Genomic DNA, 19137 nt, shown 5'->3' with positions numbered 1-19137 from the left:
AAGAGGGGCTTCTCAGGGAAGTTGGGCCCAGCTGGTTCAAACATCAAAGCCAGGAGAGCATCTCAGGAGAGGGAACAGGTGACTAGGAGTTGTGCCAGAGAGCTGGAGATGATGAGAACTAAGGTGATGCTGGAATTAAGGCGAAGGGCAGAAGAAGGGTCAGAGAGAGATGTTACCTGAGGAATGTCCTTGCCAGGGGTTAAGAAGTGTATGGTAAGGCCCTGAGAATAGATAATAATTCCTTTTAAGAAATGTGATAATGCAGGAAGGAAAAAGAGAGGACACTGGTTGGTCTAGGCAACAGGATTGAAAGGTGTTTCTTTGTTTTCTGAGGAGGGTAGAGACCTAATTATATTTGTAGAAAAAAGGTAAAGTGTGAATGGGGAGAAAAATTGAAGATAAAAGAAAAGAGGAATAGCTGACAGGGCGAGAATAAGACTGGATAGGTCTCAGAAAATAAGATGAAGCATTATAATAAAAAATGGTGCATTTGGTCTATGTTGTCATGCTTTGAGTGCAGACCAGCCAAGTAGTATCAGTTAGTAATGCTGATTTTACCAGTAAATATGTGCATGTACCGTTTGTTGAATTGTCACAAACTGAACACACTCATGTTACTAGCACTCAGATAAAAAAACAGAATATTATCAGTCCTTAGAAAACCCCCTTGTGCTCTCCTCAAGCCGCTACCCTCCTCTAGCCCTGAAAGATAGACTACACTGAACATTGAGCACGATAGGTTGGCCTTGCCTATTTTTGTATTTTATATAAATGGAACTCAATATGCACTCTTTTAAGTCAGACTTCAACATTGTTTGTGAAATTTGTTCATATTGTTTTATAGATATACACTGTACATTTTCACTTCTAATAATATTATATTGTGTGATTATGCCAACACTCAGACATTTTATTATTGGTGAACATTATTCAGAGTGAAGTATTTAAGTCTCTAAGTACATTAATTTATTTTTGAATATTAAACCAACCTTGTATTACTAAGATAAATTCTACTTGATTATGGTGTATAATTTATTAATATATTAAGGAATTTAATTTACTATTGTTTGAGATATTTGTGTCCATATTGTTAGAGGTATTGGTCTGTAGTTTTCTTTTCCTATGATATCTTTGCTGGCTTTGGTATCAGAGTAATTACTGGCCCCACTTATTTTCTGGGAGAGATTGTGAAGGATTGGTATTATTCTTAAACTGTTTGATAGAATTCACTAGTGAAGTCATCTGAGCCTGTGCTTTTGTGCTTTACTTTGATAGAAAAATTTTTATCACTAACTCAATTTCTTTACTTTTCATATATTTATTCACAGTTTCTATTTCTTTTCCAGTCAGTTTTAGTAATTTGTATATTTCTAGTAATTTGCCCATTTCACTTATGTTGTGTAATGTGTTGGCATAACAATAATCCCTTTAAATCTCTATAGGGTTGGTAGTGATGTCCCCTCTTTTCGGATTTTGTTAATCTCTCTTTTTTCTTCGGTCAGTCTAGTAAAGGCTTGTCAATTTTTGTTGGTATTTTCAAAGAACCAAATTTTGGTTTGTTTTTTTAAAATTGTTTTTCTGCTTTTTATTTCATTAATTACTACTCAAATCATTATTACTTCCTTCCTCCTGCTTGTTTTGGTTGTTGTTAAGTTTGCTCTTCATTTTTAAGTTTCTTAACGTGGAAACTTAGGTTACTGATACGAGATTTTCTTTTCTAATATAGGCATTTCAAAGCTAAAAAATTTCCTCTAAGCACTGCTGTAGCTGCACCCTATAAAATTTTATATGTTGCATTTCATTTTCATTCAGCATAAAACATTTTCTAATTTCCCTTGTGATTTCTTCTTTGAACCGTAGGTTATTTAGATATGGGTTGTTTAATTTCTAAATATTTTAGAGTTCCCAAATTACTCTGTGGCTTGATATGCCCTCTGGGTCAGTGAAAACACTATCAACCCCAGTCTCTGGGCCACATAGGTCCCATTGGCCCCTGAGCCACTCTCAGCTGAGGTGGCCTTGGTGTCTCAGCCCTCAGTAGTGGACCCACCCTCTGGGTAGTCCATTCCCTGGATGTAGAATCCCAGAAGTCTGACAGCTTTCCTTTATTTTGTCCTGTCTCTGTCAGGAATTTCCCTGGTTGTCCAGTGCTTAAGACCCTGCGCTTCCACTGCAGGGGGCGTGGGTTCAATCCCTGGTCAGGGAGCTAGAATCCTGCATGCCCTGCAGCACAGCCAAAAAAAAAAAAAAATTCGGTCCAAGATGGCGGTGTTGTTTCTGGTGCTATAACATTCTCAAGAGCCACGTTGGTCTTCCATGGATATCAGGGGATCCACACAATTGGATACAAGGGTCCTCCACAGATCCTTCCTATGGATAACCCCATTTCTATTCCTGGTTTCTGTTGAGATGGTTGATTGGATCCATGAATCACACATCCAACCTCTTCACCAAAAGGTTGTCCAGCTACACTTATGGCCTTGTCTCCAGAGCATGCTATCTGTGTAGGCTGAGGATTTTCCTAATCATCAAGTACTGATTCCTTTTTGCTTAACAGTTCCTTCCTCAATTTATCTCTTCCTCTCACATTTTACTATAATCAGCAAGGAAAAAACATCAAGCCCCACTTTACACATTTTGCTTGGAAATATCCTCAGTTAATTACCCAAGGTCATCACAAGTTCTGTTTTCTGTCCAACAGCAGAATATGATTCAGCAAAGTTTCTGCTACTTTCTAACATCTATCACCTTTCTCCAGTTTCCAGTAATGTTTTCTTCATTTCTGCCTAAGACCTCTTTTTTGGCCACGCCGCGTGGCTTGTGGGATCTTAGTTCCCAGACCAGGGGTTGAACCTGGGCCCCAGCTGTGAAAATGCTGAGTTCTAACTACTAGATTGCCAGGGAATTCCCCCCACCAGAAGTTTTTTTTTTTTTAATTTTTATTGGAGTATAGTTGCTTCACAATGTTGTAATAGCTTCTACTGCACAGCAAAATGAATCAGCCATACATACACATATATACCCTCCCTTTTGGACTTCCCTCCCATTTAGGTCACCACAGTGCATTAAGCAGAGTTCCCTGTGCTATACAGTATGTTCTCATTAGTTCTCTATTTTATACATAGTATCAGTAGTGTATATGTGTCAGTCCCAATCTCCCAGTTCCTCCCATCCCCCCTTCCCCCTTGGTATCCATACATTTGTTCTCTACATCTGTGTCTCTAGTTCTGCTTTGCAAATAAGTTCATCTATACCATTTTTCTAGATTCCACATATATGCAGTAATATACGATATTTGTTTTTCTCTTTCTGACTTCACTCTGTATAGAAGTATTTTTTTAATGCTCATTATTTCTAGCAAAATTCTGTTCATGACAATATATGTATTCTCTAAGATGACAGAGGATTCCTCTACTGTCCTTTTCACTTCCTTCTGAGACCCTGCCAAAGTCACCTTTAATGTCCGTATTTCTACCAACAATCTCTTCAAGGCAACCTAGACTTTTTGTATCATGAGCCTCAAAACTCTTCTAACTTCTAGCCATTACCCAATTCTAAAGCCACATCTACATTTTTAGGTATTTGTTAAAGCAGCACCCCATTTCTGGTACCACAGACAGAGTGGTTTAATACAACAAAAATTGATTCTGTCACAGTCTGGAGGTTAGAAATCCAAAATCAAAGGTGCTGGCAAGGGCCATGCTCCTCTGAAGGCTCTGGGGAAGGACTGGTTCCATGCCTGTCTCCTAACTTCAGGTGGTTGCTGCCGTCCTTGGCGTTCTTTCCCTTATGGACGCATCACTTCAGTCTCTGCCTCCACATTCACATAGCATCCTCCTCTCTCTGTGAGTCCCCTCTGTGTCTGAATTCATCTCTTCGTATATGGATACCAGTCATTGGATTAGGGCCCACCTTAAACCAGTATGACTTCATCTTTACTTGATTACATCTGCAAAGACCCTATTTTCAAATAAAGTCACATTCTCAGGTAACAGAGGTTAGGAGTTGAACATATCTTTTAAGGGGGGGGGGACACAATTCAACACAACAGTGTGGTAAGTACAAACTAAGAGTTGTTTAAACCACTGTGACTTGGTTTTGAAGTTGAAGACTTCAAATTGTTGCCAATGACCTCATTTGATTGAAGACAAAAGAAATGATTTGATCTGAATTCAACACTAAAGGTCTTGGAGAATTCTAGTGTTTCTGATACAAGCCTACCCATCTCTGCAAAGTGAACCTAGGGAACTCTGATTATATTGGCCATTATTTCCCCTTCTGAATCTGAGTTTTCAGCACTTGTTCTGTTTTTGAAAAGTCAAAGTCAATTGGACACGCACATTAACATTTCAAAGGTGTTGTATTGTTGTAATTCAGGTGTCTTATTCAAAACAAACAGCAGCAGCCTACTCATTAATACATACTTGATCAAAACGAAAGTTAATTTTTTTAAATTTGCCTTCACAATTTGGATTTATATCCCTTTTTTACCTAAACCTAGAGATTGAGTTTTAAGTTGAGGTTCATTCTTTGTGAAGATTGCTTATATAGTCTAAGTATCGAAGGAAATTAATTTCCAATGCAATGTAATACATGGTAAGCAAAAGTTCTCATGTAGGTCTTCATGTTCAACTTTCTGAGGAAGAGGTCCATAGTTTTCATCATATTCTCAAAGGAATTATATTATCTCAAAGATTAAGAACCACTACTCTACAAACCATGCCTAAATCAGACATATGTTAGTTTGGCCTAGTTTCTCCCAAGAGGAAATGGAATAGGAAATAGAAATCAGGTAGAATATTGGGGGTCGGGGGTAACATATCAGTTTCATTCTTGAGGCTCTGATATCATTTTCATGCCTGTATTACCACCCCGATCTCTCTGGAAACCTCTGAATGTCTTTTACCTTACTGAGATGAGCCTCTTCAGTGTCAGCTGGAGTGGACCACAGTTGGGTCTAGGTTTGTTCTGGCCAATCCATCGAACTGTTGAACTCCAAGCTGGTTTCTCAGACTCACTCACAGAATGTAACATCTCTGGTAGGACTCCACAAAGCAACAAATCTAGCATAATCTGAAAGAACAGTTTGGTTTTCTTGGTTAAACACCCAGAAAATTTATGTTCACTTCATCACTTCTGGGTAAAAGATTAACAAAACCCTTACATTTGTACGTGAGAATTAACCTTTGGTTGACTTTCCCATTCTCTTTTACTGGAAACCTATTACAAGTATGTCAGCTGTGGCATTCTCATACACTGTTGGTGGGAATGCACAATGATTCAGCCACTCTGAAAAGCAGTGTAGCAGTTTCTTAAAATGTTAAACATACACTTAACCAGGAAAGAGAAAAAAGCATATGTCCATATAAAGACTTGTACACAAATGTTCATAACACCTTTATTCGTAATAGTGAAAAAACTATAAATAACCCAAATGCCCATCAGCTGGTGAATGGATAAACAAATTGTGGTGTGTACATCCAATGGAATATTATTCAGCAACAAAAAGGAGGAGTGGACTATTGATACACACAGCAAGATAGACAAATCACAAAATAATAATGCTTAGAAAGAAGTCTGAGTTCAAAACAGAGTGCATTCTGTTTGATTCCATTTAAATAACTCTCTAGAAAATGCTAATTAATCTATAGTAACAGAAAGCAGAACAGTGGTTGGGGGCTGTGGTAGGAAAGGGAGGGATTATCAAGGGAAGGAGGAAACTTTTGGGGATGTGGTCACAATTTTCATTGTGGTGATGGTTTCACAGTTGTATACATATGACAAAATTTACCAAATTGTATACTTTAAATATTTGCTGATTATTGTATGCCTGTTATACATCAGTAAAGCTATTTTTTAAAAAGCATCTGTACTCCCTACTTGGGAGGGCTGGACACAAACGAGCTCCTTACATTTTATCAGGGTCTCATTCACACATCCCTAAGATTTCATAAATCAGAACAGGGTCTTAGGCTGGAACAGAAAACCCTCTTCCTCTACCTCAATCATTACTTCAGCCAGTCACCATTTTCTCAAACCTATACCTTTTCCTCCGACATCTTAACCCAAGTCACATGTCTCACCGGTCTCAATACTTCTATTATTTCTTATTTCTATATCTTCCCCCCCTGCCCCCCGCCCTTATTTCCCAAGATATTGCCAAGGAAACAGCAATATCCTTTCCTACCCTGATGCCCTCCCCCACCCCCTTTCAGGTCCTTCTCACCCTGATCCTTTAGCCACAATGAGGATTGTATTGGCAAGCAAACATTTTAGGAGACCCCATGGCCTTTCTTGATAGCAAAGTAGGTGAAAATCCAGCTTCGCAGCAATTTAGGGATTAATTCCTGAGCATTGTTTATTTTTAAGGCAGTGGTTCTCAAAGTGTGGTCCCAGGACCAGCAGCATCAGGATCACCTGAGAACCTGGGCTCTCATGACAGACTTACTGATTCTAAACCGGCGTGGGGCCCAGAAATCAGTATTTTATTAGAGGCATGCCACTGTGCTGGGGGGAAAACCAGAGAGGACAGGAAGAAAGTTAGAATGGAAGCACACCAGCGAATCTGATTGACAGGTTTGGGGTTGGGTGGGTGGGGGAAGGGATTAAAAAAAAAAGAGAGAGATAATTAAGGAAGAACTCATTTTGTAGTCAGAAAACCTACCCTGCCCCCAGGGAGCTTTCTAGAAAGATGTTTTCTGACATTCACGTCAAGAATTGGCAGATAGGGGGACTTCCCTGGTGGCGCGGTGGTTAAGAATCCGCCTGCCAATGCAGGGAACACAGGTTCGATCCGTGGTCTGGGAAGATCCCACATGCCGCGGAGCAACTAAGCTCGTGCACCACAACTACTGAGCCTGTGCTCTAAAGCCCGCGAGCCACAACTACTGAAGCCTTCATGCCTAGAGCCCGTGCTCCGCAACAAGAGAAGCCACCGCGATGAGAAGCCTGCGCACCGCAAGGAAGAGTAGCCCCCGCTCGCCCGCGACAAAGCCCGCTCACAGTAACGAAGACCCAACGCAGCCAAAATAATTCATTTTTAAAAATCCGAAGTGATTAAGTTATGTGTGTGCATGTATATACACACACACACACACGTATTTAAAAAAAAAAAAAAAGGAATTAGAAGATAGTGCCAGCCAGGCCCCTCGCTACGGCTCCGCTAGGGCCAGATCCGCAGCTGTTCAGGGTTAAATCTCGGCAACTCCCGGCCCCCAGCTCACCTCGCCGCCCCCCGCCCCGCGCGTGCGCACGTGCGAAGCTACGCGCCATAGAGCTGAGCAATCCTCCCAGATTCCTAGAGCGGTCGGCGGTGATGGCCGGTTTACAGGGTGTGAGGCTTGACGGTGACTTAGAGAATACATCGAGGTATGGGTGATGTCGGCTCACGGAAGGCGGAGGAACTCGGGTGATCTGCCCTCCCCAGCGGCCTTGCAGCGCCACCGGGGAACCGTATGCTGTTTCTTGAGTCCGTGGGGGGTCGAGGCTGCCGACGTGGCCCCCAGGCGCTGCTCCTGGGCACTGCGAGCTGGTCGGTTCTCGGCCTGGTGTGCTTTTGGTACGCGGTCAGCCCTTGACTAGCGTTGGGTTCAGCTGAATGAACACCAGAAACTTTGGGGGCGGGTGGAATCCAGAGCTTGGATGCATTCACACGAATCAGCGGACGAATGCGTGAGTGTGATAAGAACGGAAGGAGGGAGAGACAGATCATGATGATGGATCAGTAGTGTCATTTCGGTGTAGAAGGGGCAGCGAATAACATAGAGCTAGCTAATCGCTAGGGCAAAATTCTGAAATTCCCTCCCCTGCCTTATCTTTACAGTTATATCCTGATTTTGGTAGCATTAACCCCCTGATTATCTTTGAAGATCTCTAGGTTTGGAATGGAGAATGTATGTCCAAGAGGGGTGATGCGTGACTCCTGAATGATAGGGAAAGAAGCGTAGTAAATTTGAAAGAAAAGCGCTTGAAAGTTAAATGAGATTTTGTTTTCTCTTTAACTTCTTTTATATCTAGAGGATGCTCCTGGTGGTCTAGTCTCAGGACTTATATCTCCAGTCTCCGCAATGATTCCCTTCCAAGTCCAGTGGTGCCCAGTTGCCTCCAGGTCTCAGACTCCTACGTGGACAAGAAAAGCTTAGTGAGGAAATGGTAAATCTCCAGTTGCTCCCTGAGGTGTCAAGTGTCCAGTAGCAGTCTATGGAGATCCAATTCAATTATGAAGCTCAAGAACACTACCTTCTGTCAGGTGAGAAGCAGTGTGTATCTTTCTTAGTGGTTTGGGTGGGTTGGGGGGTGGGCGCCGTGTTACCTTGCTATGTTAGTGTCTTCAAGTGCTATTGGTATGCCTCATTGCCTACCCCTCACTGTATTATGCAGTACCATTTCTTTTGTGCTCCAAGCCCATGGCTTTATTGTACATTCTGTCAATCAAATTCTCTTGGTTTTCCTTCCTCTCCTTAAGTACCCAGTGTCATCCATTTTTCCCATTATAATCACCTTATTACCAATCTGTCAGTGTTTGGTATTTGCCCTTTAAAATCTTTTCAAGTCATCTTTCTCATGTACTGTTGGGGCATAGTTAAAAGTTTTGGAATCTGACACCTGGATTCAAATACTAGCTTTGTCATTTACTAGCTTCAGTAAGTTACTTACATTTTTTAAAAATAATCCTGTTTCCTCACTTTTTAAGTGTATAATAACTCATACCTTGGAAGTTATTTTGAGGGTTGTGTCTATCTATTACTCCATAATAAAGGACCCCAAAACTTAGTGACCTAAAACACTAAGACATTTTTCAACCATGTTATTTTCTTATGGTTCTGTAGGTCATTGGCTTGGGCTGGGTTCAGCTGGGCAGTTTTCTTCTGGAATCACTCATGCTCAACTAGGGCCAGGGTCTATGTTGGTATCAATCATAACATGTCCAGCTGTTGGTGCTGGCTATAGCTTGGGTCATGTATCTCCGGCAGGCTAGCCTAGACTTCTTCACGGGGCAGCTAGTCTTTAAAAAGAGAGAGGGATGCTAAGCACTTTTCTAACCTGTGTTTGCGTTACATTTGTTATTATCTCATTGACCAAAGCAAGTCACATAACCAATTCCAGAGTCATTGTGGGAGAAAACCACACAAGGATATAGATATTAGGAGATAGGATCATTGGGGTCCATTACTATTATAACAGATACCACAAGCACTAGATAAGATTCCATATATACGGCTCTGAGCAGATACCTGGCTGGTAGTAAATTCTTTACGAATGGTAGTCACTGTTATTTTTAGTAAGATAATCTTGGTGCTGACTTTGTTCAGATGTTCTGCAGGCTCTCATTTCCACATCATATTTTGCTGCTTTTTGATTTTGGTCTTTCCATTACTGCTGTTTTGCCTATGAAATTAACCTGTTGTTCTTTTCTTTTACTCTAAATCTTTTGCCTGTCTTTAGTTTTGGAGTATCTTTTTTTTTTTCGTACGCGGGCCTCTCACTGTTGTGACCTCTCCCGTTGCGGAGCACAGGCTCCGGACGTGCAGGCTCAGCGGCCATGGCTCACGCGCCCAGCCGCTCCACAGCATGTGGGATCCTCCCGGACCAGGGTACGAACCCGCGTCCCCCGCATCGTCAAGTGGACTCTCAACCACTGCGCCACCAGGGAAGCGCTGGAGTATCTTTTATTTTATTTTATTTAGTTTCTCTCTCCTGTATTTAGAATTTGTTTTTCCTTAAGAGTCTATTCTAAGGCATCTAGCTGTCTTCTTTCCTGAGAATCACTGCCTCCTCCTTGTTGTTTTACTTAAATTGACATACATACTATATGTGTTTGTGTCTCTTAGAATGTGTATAAAATACTTTTTTTATGATAAAGAAATATAATTATATTAAAGTGCATTTATAAAATATAGAAAGGCACAAAATAGAAATTTTAATAACCTACAACTCCACCATTTAGAGGTAGTCACTGGATACATTAATACATTAATGTATCCTTCAAATCATTTAATTAACTGTTCAACAAATATTTATTGTTGATAAATTTTATTAGTTCATAAGATCATAGCTTATTAATGATTATTAACCATTAATAATAATATTATTAGTTACTGAGGGTTTACTTTGTATCAGCCACTGTTCTAAGTTCTGGGGATGTAGCAGTGAACTAATCAGAGAAGCCTTTGCCCTCAAGGACTTTACATTCTAGTAGGGGAAATAGGAAATATATAAGTATACAGTGTAGTGTCAGATAGTGATAATGGTTATATAAGATGTATCAGTCAGGATTCTGGCAGGAAACAGATGGCTCATTCAAATTGGGTAATTCAAAGTTTCATAAAGAGGATGGGAAGGATTACAGAAATCAACAAGGGATGGAGAACAGCATACGCAAAGCCTAAGCTGATAGTCGTAACTATCCTCTCCCATCACCCACTCCATATTGCCCTTACCTTCTGCCAGAATCTCAGTGGCACAGAGTTCTTTATCTAGTCAAATAAAATAAACCTTTTCTAGATGACCTGAGTCCTTGGTGATCCTGTCTCTTTCAGGTTACTTCCGTGAACCATTGACTGGGCCTATTAGACATGAGAGAACTACGAGGCACCCCCACTGAGTCCTCTGAGTTCCAGTAGCAGCAACCATTTCCCCACTGGTGATTGGTATCAGTCATTCTGGCCGGTAGAGGGACCCCATCTCTGCGGGCTGGTTTGGCAGTTTGAGGAGCCCAAAATGCTGAAGCAGGAAGCAGTCTCAACTTCAAATTTAACAAAATTATGACTTTGTCTCATGGTAGAAGTATTTTTCCTTTGAGAATCAGAACCCTGAACTCACCAAGCCCAAGATCATAGGGATAGGAAGCAAAAATAATATAAGTGGATTATGAGGTATATAGTAAGAAGAGACATTATTATTTTCTCTACCACCCTTCGTTCCTATACCCATGTATTATGGCCATGGGGGAGACAACACTGTTTATCACCCTTTAGTTTAATGCGTATATTGCATCCTGTATGACAGCACCCCAAACTTATCAAGGTGTTCTTGTCTAGCTTGTACTGTAACTAAGCCTACATTTAATCATTCCACCATTATCATAATCCACTTACTTCTGGATGATGGGACATGTGGTAAGACCCATGAATTATATGTGTATTAGATCATTGCTTAACTTCCTTCCCTGTAAAATGACTCCTTTGGAGGTAATATTATAGAGAGTACCATGATAATATATACGGCATTCTCTTAAGTCAATGCAAATTTGTATCTAGACTATGTATTTAGTCCTTTGAAGTTGCTGCCCTTTCCATAATAAAAGGGGTCAGATGTAATAAATCTGTCCCCAAGTGGCTAGCTGTTTCCTCTCTAGGGAATGGTACCTTATTAGGGCCTTAGCAGTTGGCTACTTGGGCACATAGCAATGATTATAGGCATATCAATCTTGATAAGTGGAGGTCCGTATTGTTGAGCCCATATATAGCCTCCATCCCTGCTGCCATGACCTCTTTGTACATGAGTCCATTGGGCAAACATTGGTAAAAAGGCTGATTAACATTCATAATATAGATCACCAAGTCCATCCTTCTGATTGAGAGTCTTCTCCACAGTGGATGCCCTTTGGTGAGGATTCACATGGGCCACAAACATAGTCATTCTTTGGTTTATCCTCATACTTTTCCTCCAGAATTCTTATTTCTTGTCTTCCAATCTTGTTCTTTCCAGGTACCTAACTAATCAAATAACCCATTAGTCACTATCCATGGATCAGTATATACATGTGTCTTAGACTATATTGCCTTCCATGGAAAGTAGACCACCAGGTGTATACCTGAAATTCTGCCCACTGGAAGGATTTGCCTTTACCAGCATGTTTAAGGCCACCCCTGAGTAGGGGTGTAAGTGAAAGGTACTCACTTTCAGGTGGTGCCCACACACTGGGCAGGCCCATCTACAAACCAGTTCTGTACATTTTCCTCCTCTGTTAACTGGTAATAGGGAATTCCCATAGGGCCATGAATATAGGTTGAGGGGGAGAGGTAGTGGAGCAGTAGGAACAAGTACCATGGGAATCTGAGTCACTAGCACATGGAATATACTTGTCTTCCAGATATGCTTTTATAATGGAATACTGGTTTGTATGTTCAGTTTTATGAATTGATGGGTCAAATAACAACTAATACATAGTGGTCAGTTTGCAATAGTTATTTGGTGCCCTGTGGTCAAGCATTAAGTTTCTGTTAGTGCCCAAAAGCAAGCCAGGATCTGCTTTTCACTTAGAAAATTGTTGGCAGAAGACAGTATGGCCTTACTCCAGTGTGGTTCTCTTATAGAGGCTTGCAAGAGGCTCCATACAGCAACCGTGACTGCTGCAGACACTTCCAATACCATTGGTTATCCTGGTTAATAAGGGTCATGTGACAGGACAGCTTGCATTGCAACATGGTCCTACTGCAGAACGTTTTTTTACTCTAAGCCTCACTCAAAAGTAGCAACTGTGCAAGTTACTCAAATTGGTCATTTCAGCACATTTACTGTGGTATCTGTTGCCTCAAAAATGCAGGGCCCACCAACATTGTGCCTTTCTGAGGTGGTAACAGTTGGTTAGAGAGATAACCAAAGTGAAAGCATAAGCCATGTAACCATCTGAGAGAAGAGTCTTCCAGGTGGAGGGAATAGCAAAAGTCAGAGGCCCATAGATATAGCAGGAACAGAGTAATAAGCCTGGGGTAGACATGTGATAGGGGTGGTTTAGAATGAAATGAGGGCAGAGAGAAAGAAAGGGACCAGATCATATGGAACCTTCTAAGTCACGGTAAGGACTTAGAATTTATTCCCAGTGAAATGGGAAACCATTGGAACTCTTTACACAGGATAACATGTAAAGATCACTCTGACTGTTGTATGGAGAGCAGGAGAAAGGTAAGTTAGCAGGAAGAAAGCAAATGATTTAAGAGAGTAGTCAACTATGTCAAACAAATCAAGAATAAGATTGAAAATTGACCACTGGATTTGTCAAGATAAAGCATATTAGGGACTTTAATAAGTGCAGTTTTGATGGAGTTACGGAGATAAAAGCCTGATTGCACTGGGTTAAAAAGAGAATAGACTTGATGTTGGTTAGAATATAGAGCAATGTGAACTATATACACCTGATGGAAGTGTGAATTGGCTTAACCACTTTGGAAAAGTCTAGTTGAAGACCTAACAGTTCTGATCCTAAATTTATATAACGTAGAGAAACATTTGGATATGTGTATCAAGATAGACGTACCAGCATATTCATATCAGCATTGTTTGAAATAGCAAAATGTTCTTATCCATTGAAGAAGAATGGATAAATCACTTGTGGTGTATGTCACACTATAATAGTGAACATGAATGGACTACAGCTACACACATGACTGTGGATGAATCTTCCAAACATAATGTTGAGTAAAAAAACAAGTCACAGAATACGTGTGGTATGATTCCATAAATGTATAAAGTTAAAAAACATGCTGTATTTGCCTGCTAGGGCTATAACAAAACCACAGACTAGGTGGCTTAAACAACACAAATTTGTTTTCTCAGTTCTGTGCATTAATTTTAGTCATCTATGCTTTGCTTTCTTCTAGAAGTATTATAGTTTTAGCTTTTATATTTAGGTTTATATTACATTTCTAGTTAATTTTTGTGTATAGCATAAAGAAAGAGTCAGAGTTAATTTTTGTTATTATGATATCCAGTTGTAACACTTTTTTTGAAAAGAGACTACCCTTTCACCCTTGAATTATATGGGCAACTTTGTTGAAGGTCAGTTGTACATATATGTTTGGATCTATTTATAGACTCTGTTCTGTTCCATTAATGGATATGTCTATCCTATGCCAGTACCTCGCTGCCTTGATTACTGTAGCTTTGTAGTAAAGCTTGAAATCAGGGAGTATAAGCTCTCTAATTTTGTTCTTCTTTTTCAAAATTGTTTAGACCCTTCTCTGCCTTTCTACACAAAGTTTAGAATCGGTTTGTCAGTTTCTATGAAGAGCCCTGCTGAGATTTTGATTGGGGTTGCATTGAATCCATAGATCAGTTTGGGGAGAATTTCATCACTTTAACAATATTAAATCTTCCTATACGTAAATGATGGCATATATTTCTATTTATTAGATCTTTAATTTCTCTCAGCAACATTTTGTAGTTTTCATTATGCAGATACTGCACATATTTCATTGAATTTGTTTCTAATTATTTCATTTTTTTGGTGCAATTGAAAAAAATTGTTTTTAATTTTAGGTTCTAATTGTTCATTGCTAGTATACAGAAATACAATCAGGTTTTGTGTATTGCACTAATAAAACCATTTACGAGTTCTAATAACTTTTTAAAGACACTTTAGTATTTTCTGTATACGTGACTGCATAGTCTATAAGACTGTTTGACTTCTTGTATGCCTCATTTATTTTTCATGTCGTATTGCATTTACTATGAATATTGAGTAAAAGTTGTACAATATTGAATAAATGTAGTTAAGAGAGGGCATCCTTATTTTCCTCCCTTGTTCCTAGGACAAAAGCATTTAATGTTTAACCATTAAGTATGATGTTAGCTGTTGGTCTTTCTTTGCTTTTTATTGAAGTAGTTAATTTACATGTAACATAGTTGATGTTTGGATTTAAATGTGCCATCTTATTTTTTGTTATTTTCCCATATTTTGTTTCTTTTTTGTTTTTCTTTTTTCTCCCCTTGTGCCTAATTTAATTATGTTATCAAGTTTTTTATTTTTCTGTTTTTTTCTCTATTAGCTTATTGTTTATACATCCTTTTATTGTTATTTAATTGTCACCTAATAGCAGCCTTTCTCAAATGTGATTCTGTGAGAGAATTAAGCCAAAATGCTCTGAGGCATCCACTGTAAGTTACATGTTAATGTTTCTTCTGTACATCTATTGATTTACTTGCTATCTACCATCTTTGGGAGAATTAAGAAAATAGTCAGGCAAATTATTTTCTTTTTATTTTCTTGTGGAACCCTAGTTGAAAAAGGCTGCCTTAGAAGTTACAACATACACATTTGATTTATTACAGTTTATCTTAATTTATTATTTCTAGGATAACCCAAAGACCTTGTAATATTATAGTTCTATTTACCTCCCTCCTCTTGTGCTATTTTTGCCATATATTTTAACTCTACGTATATATTGTAAAATCCATGAGACATTCATATTGCTTATATCATTCAGTACATACACATTTAGATTTACCGCAATACTTTACTTTTTCCAGTACCCTTTGCCTTTGGCAAAGAGGATAAGCCTCCACTTGGAGGCTTGGGATTTTGGACTCTAGCCCTTGAAATTAATCTTTGTCATGTTTTCAGCTCTCTAGACCATTTGCAGTCTGAGAATGGTGTGCCTTTTATAGTAAACACCACTTAATAATGGACTGATAGTCTCAAGAATTTCAATGGAGCGCCCATGTTCTCTACCATTACAGGCCTCTGGTATTGTTGAGCAGAGGAATAATCTCCTCAAAAATCAACTCAAAAGAGATTTCTGATCCTACCTCCCTAACCTTTTTCTGGTCCACATACCTTAGTAAGGAAGTTTGGTCACTGAATATGGCTGTTCCCAAAAGGATCATGTTTTCTAGGCCACTTCTTTCTAATAATCAGGGCAAAAGAGGTGGAGGACTATGTAGACCTCTTTTTGAAAATTCAGGCTTCTTTTCTAACCATTCCTGAGCTTGATGCTTCTTTCTTTCCACTAATGACAACATGTGACCAGCCTGGTTGGTATACACTCACAGTGACAGCCTGGCTGCCACTGCCTCCTCCTCCTCTCCCTCCCTTTCACCTCCTCCCCCACTCCTTCACCCAAGTATTCATTCATACTGCCTACTTTATATATGTCAGTAAGTTGTTTATGTATTAGCTCTAATATAGTCAAACTTTCCTAATCACTGTAATTAGGTTTCAGTATTCCCAGATCTCCTGTGACAGACATATACAGAACATATCTGATAAGCCACTTCAATAGACGATTATCCATTACTTGTTGATTCTTCTTAGTTTCCCTCTCAGAAGATAATTTTCAGTATTTTCATAGGAAAATACTAATATATTTCACCTGAAACTTTCTTACAGTATGGAGAACATATTCCATTTATATTTTATTGTTCTAGATGGTGAGACTAAGGCCAAGGTTGGAGAGCTGGCTTCCGAGGAGGAAATTACAGCAAAAATTGAACCATTGACTGAAGAGTCTGGTAACCCCAGAGATGATGTTCTCCAGGATTCTGAATGCAGGGAATTCTGTGGATTTGGGGATAAATTCAATGAAAAGGATCAGAACCTCTTCAAAAGAAGACAATATAACTGTGATGAATGTGGGCAAAACTTTGCTTGTAGTACAGGCCTTATTAGGCATCAAAGAACCCATTGGGAGAAACCCTATGAATGTGATAAGTGTGGAAAGGCCTTTAATGTGAGCTCAGCCCTGGTTCTGCATCAGAGAATCCATACTGGGGAGAAACCCTATCCTTGTAATTGGTGTATTAAAAGTTTCCGTCGGAGCTCAGACCTTATTAAACATCAAAGAGTCCACACTGGTGAAAAACCTTACAAATGTGATGAATGTGGGAAAGCCTTCAGTCAGAGCTCTGATCTTATTATACATCAGAGAATACATACAGGAGAAAAACCCTATCAGTGCAGTCATTGTAGTAAAAGTTTTAGCCAGCGCTCAGACCTGGTTAAACATCAAAGAATACATACTGGAGAGAAGCCTTATACATGTAACCAGTGTAACAAACATTTTAGTCAGAGTTCTGATGTTATAAAACATCAAAGAATCCATACTGGTGAGAAACCATATAAATGTGATGTGTGTGGAAAAGCCTTCAGTCAGAGCTCAGATCTTATTCTACATCAGAGAATCCACACTGGAGAGAAACCATATCCATGTAATCAGTGTAGCAAAAGTTTCAGTCAGAACTCAGACCTTATTAAACATCGAAGGATCCACACTGGAGAGAAACCCTATAAATGTAATGAATGTGGGAAAGCTTTTAATCAGAGCTCAGTCCTTATTCTGCATCAGAGAATTCACACTGGAGAGAAACCCTATCCATGTAATCAGTGTAGCAAAACCTTCAGTAGACTTTCAGATCTTGTTAATCATCAACGAATTCACACTGGAGAGAAGCCTTACCCATGTAACCAGTGCAATAAAATGTTTAGTCGAAGATCAGACCTTATTAAACATCATAGAATTCATACAGGTGAGAAACCCTATGAATGTGATGAGTGTGGGAAAACCTTTAGTCAAAGCTCAAACCTTATTCTGCATCAGAGAATCCACACTGGAGAGAAACCCTATCCATGTAGCGATTGTACTAAAAGTTTTAGTCGTCGTTCAGACCTTGTGAAACATCAGAGAATACACACTGGAGAGAAACCGTATGCATGTAATCAGTGCAATAAAAGTTTTAGTCAAAGCTCAGACCTCACTAAACATCAGAGAGTACACTCTGGGGAAAAACCCTATCATTGTGATTGTTGTGAGAAAGCCTTCAGTCAGAGTTCTGACCTTATTCTTCATCAGAGAATTCACACTGGAGAAAAACCATATCCATGCACACAGTGCAGCAAAAGTTTCAGTCAGAACTCTGACCTTATCAAGCACCAGAGGATCCACACTGGGGAAAAACCATATAAATGTAATGAATGTGGGAAGGCTTTCAGTCAGTGCTCAGCTCTTGTCCTACATAAGAGGATCCACACTGGGGAGAAACCATATCCATGTGATCAATGTGGCAAAAGCTTTAGTCGACGCTCTGATCTTATTAACCATCAAAGAATCCACACTAATGAAAATCCATATAAATGTGATGTGTCTGGGAAAGCCTTTAGCGCATGCACTGATCTTACTGAACACCAGGGAATCCACATTGGAGAGAAACCCCACAGGTGTGTTCAGTGCAGCAGAAATTTTAGCCAACTCTCTGATCTTATTAATCATGAGAAAGTCCATTCTGGGGAAGACACTCTAAATGTGATGAATATGGGAAAACCTTCAGTGTATACACCAACTTTATTCAGTACCAGAGACACTCTGCCAGAAAAAAATCTTATGAACGCTATGGATGATTATGAAAAAGGTTTTAATCAATGCTCAACTCTTGTGCTACATTAAAAAAGACCACACACACTAGAGAGAAAACATATTAATTCAATTTTTATAATGAAAGTTTAACTCAGAGCTCAGACATTACTAAAGAAAAATTCTGAGGAGGAATCCTGTGAGTTGTTGGAAAAACCCTCAATGTGAAAAAATTTTTACTGAATGTCAGAAACAATGGAAAAAAATTCTATCTGCTGTAATGTAAGAAAAGCTCTAGTCTTTTATTCAAACACTGCACAAGAGGAAAGTTTTATCATTATAAGAAATGTCTAACCAAATTAATGCAGAACCTTATCAGATATTGTAAAAACCAGTGTGGTGTTGTGTGCAATCAGAAGGAAATGTATTAGTGTTATAATCTCAAACCTTTTGTGAGCCCAGATCACCTATTGCATATCACAGAAGTTATTTTAGCGAATGTAGGGGAAATTTAAACCCTTCCCATATCTTAATTGGCATTCACTCTGATAATTCGCATACCACTTATCTCCTGAAAGCTGGAGAATCCTACCTTATGCAAACATTAGTTATTAAATTCCCTCTGTGTGAACATGCTATGCTATTCTGGAATTAAACTTATTAACTGCATAACTCTAGTGCCCCATTTTCTGAAATATCCTTTTTTTTGTGGGGGTGGCCAAGTTTTGGTCTTCCTAGTGAGCATGAGTTTTCAAGTTCCTGTGGTGTTCACAGCAAACATGAATTTATTTTGCTCTTAATAATGTAGCCCATCCATAAACTTTAGTGGTTTGGAATTACTTCTTCAACACTACCATTTAATTACAGTTTCTAAATATGTGAAACAATTTTTTAAAAAATAATTCCATATGTTAAAGTGTGAATATTTCTCTACTACTATGTTTATCCTGTCTGTCATCTATAGATTGAACAAAAATGTTAGCTAAAGTAACACCCACATGACTAATTGATATTGCATATTCTGTCTAAAAATAAAAAGACCTATTGATCTTTTTTTTAATGGCAACATTCA

General features: G+C 39.2%; 1 protein-coding gene across 2 annotated transcripts in view; it reads left to right on the top strand.

Annotated features, from left to right (window-relative positions):
* The window catches only part of LOC137203350 (zinc finger protein 271), a 51198-nt gene extending 32061 nt beyond the window's left edge, over positions 1-19137 (top strand). The window contains exons 1-3 of one of the 2 annotated variants that reach the window (XM_067699323.1): positions 7246-7368; positions 8017-8248; positions 16147-19137. In XM_067699323.1, coding sequence (XP_067555424.1) covers positions 8200-8248; positions 16147-18158 — 2061 coding nt within the window. In that variant the 5' untranslated portion in view covers positions 7246-7368; positions 8017-8199 and the 3' untranslated portion in view covers positions 18159-19137. Of the gene's footprint in view, positions 1-7245; positions 7369-8016; positions 8249-16146 lie in introns of those variants that run through there. The other variant, XM_067699324.1, reaches the window with a different exon arrangement.

This window comes from Pseudorca crassidens, chromosome 12, assembly GCF_039906515.1.
Source record: "Pseudorca crassidens isolate mPseCra1 chromosome 12, mPseCra1.hap1, whole genome shotgun sequence".
NCBI classification, from domain to species: Eukaryota; Metazoa; Chordata; class Mammalia; order Artiodactyla; family Delphinidae; genus Pseudorca; species Pseudorca crassidens.
The sequence above is the reverse complement of the archived record's forward strand: the minus strand, read 5'-3'. Positions and strand labels throughout refer to the sequence as shown.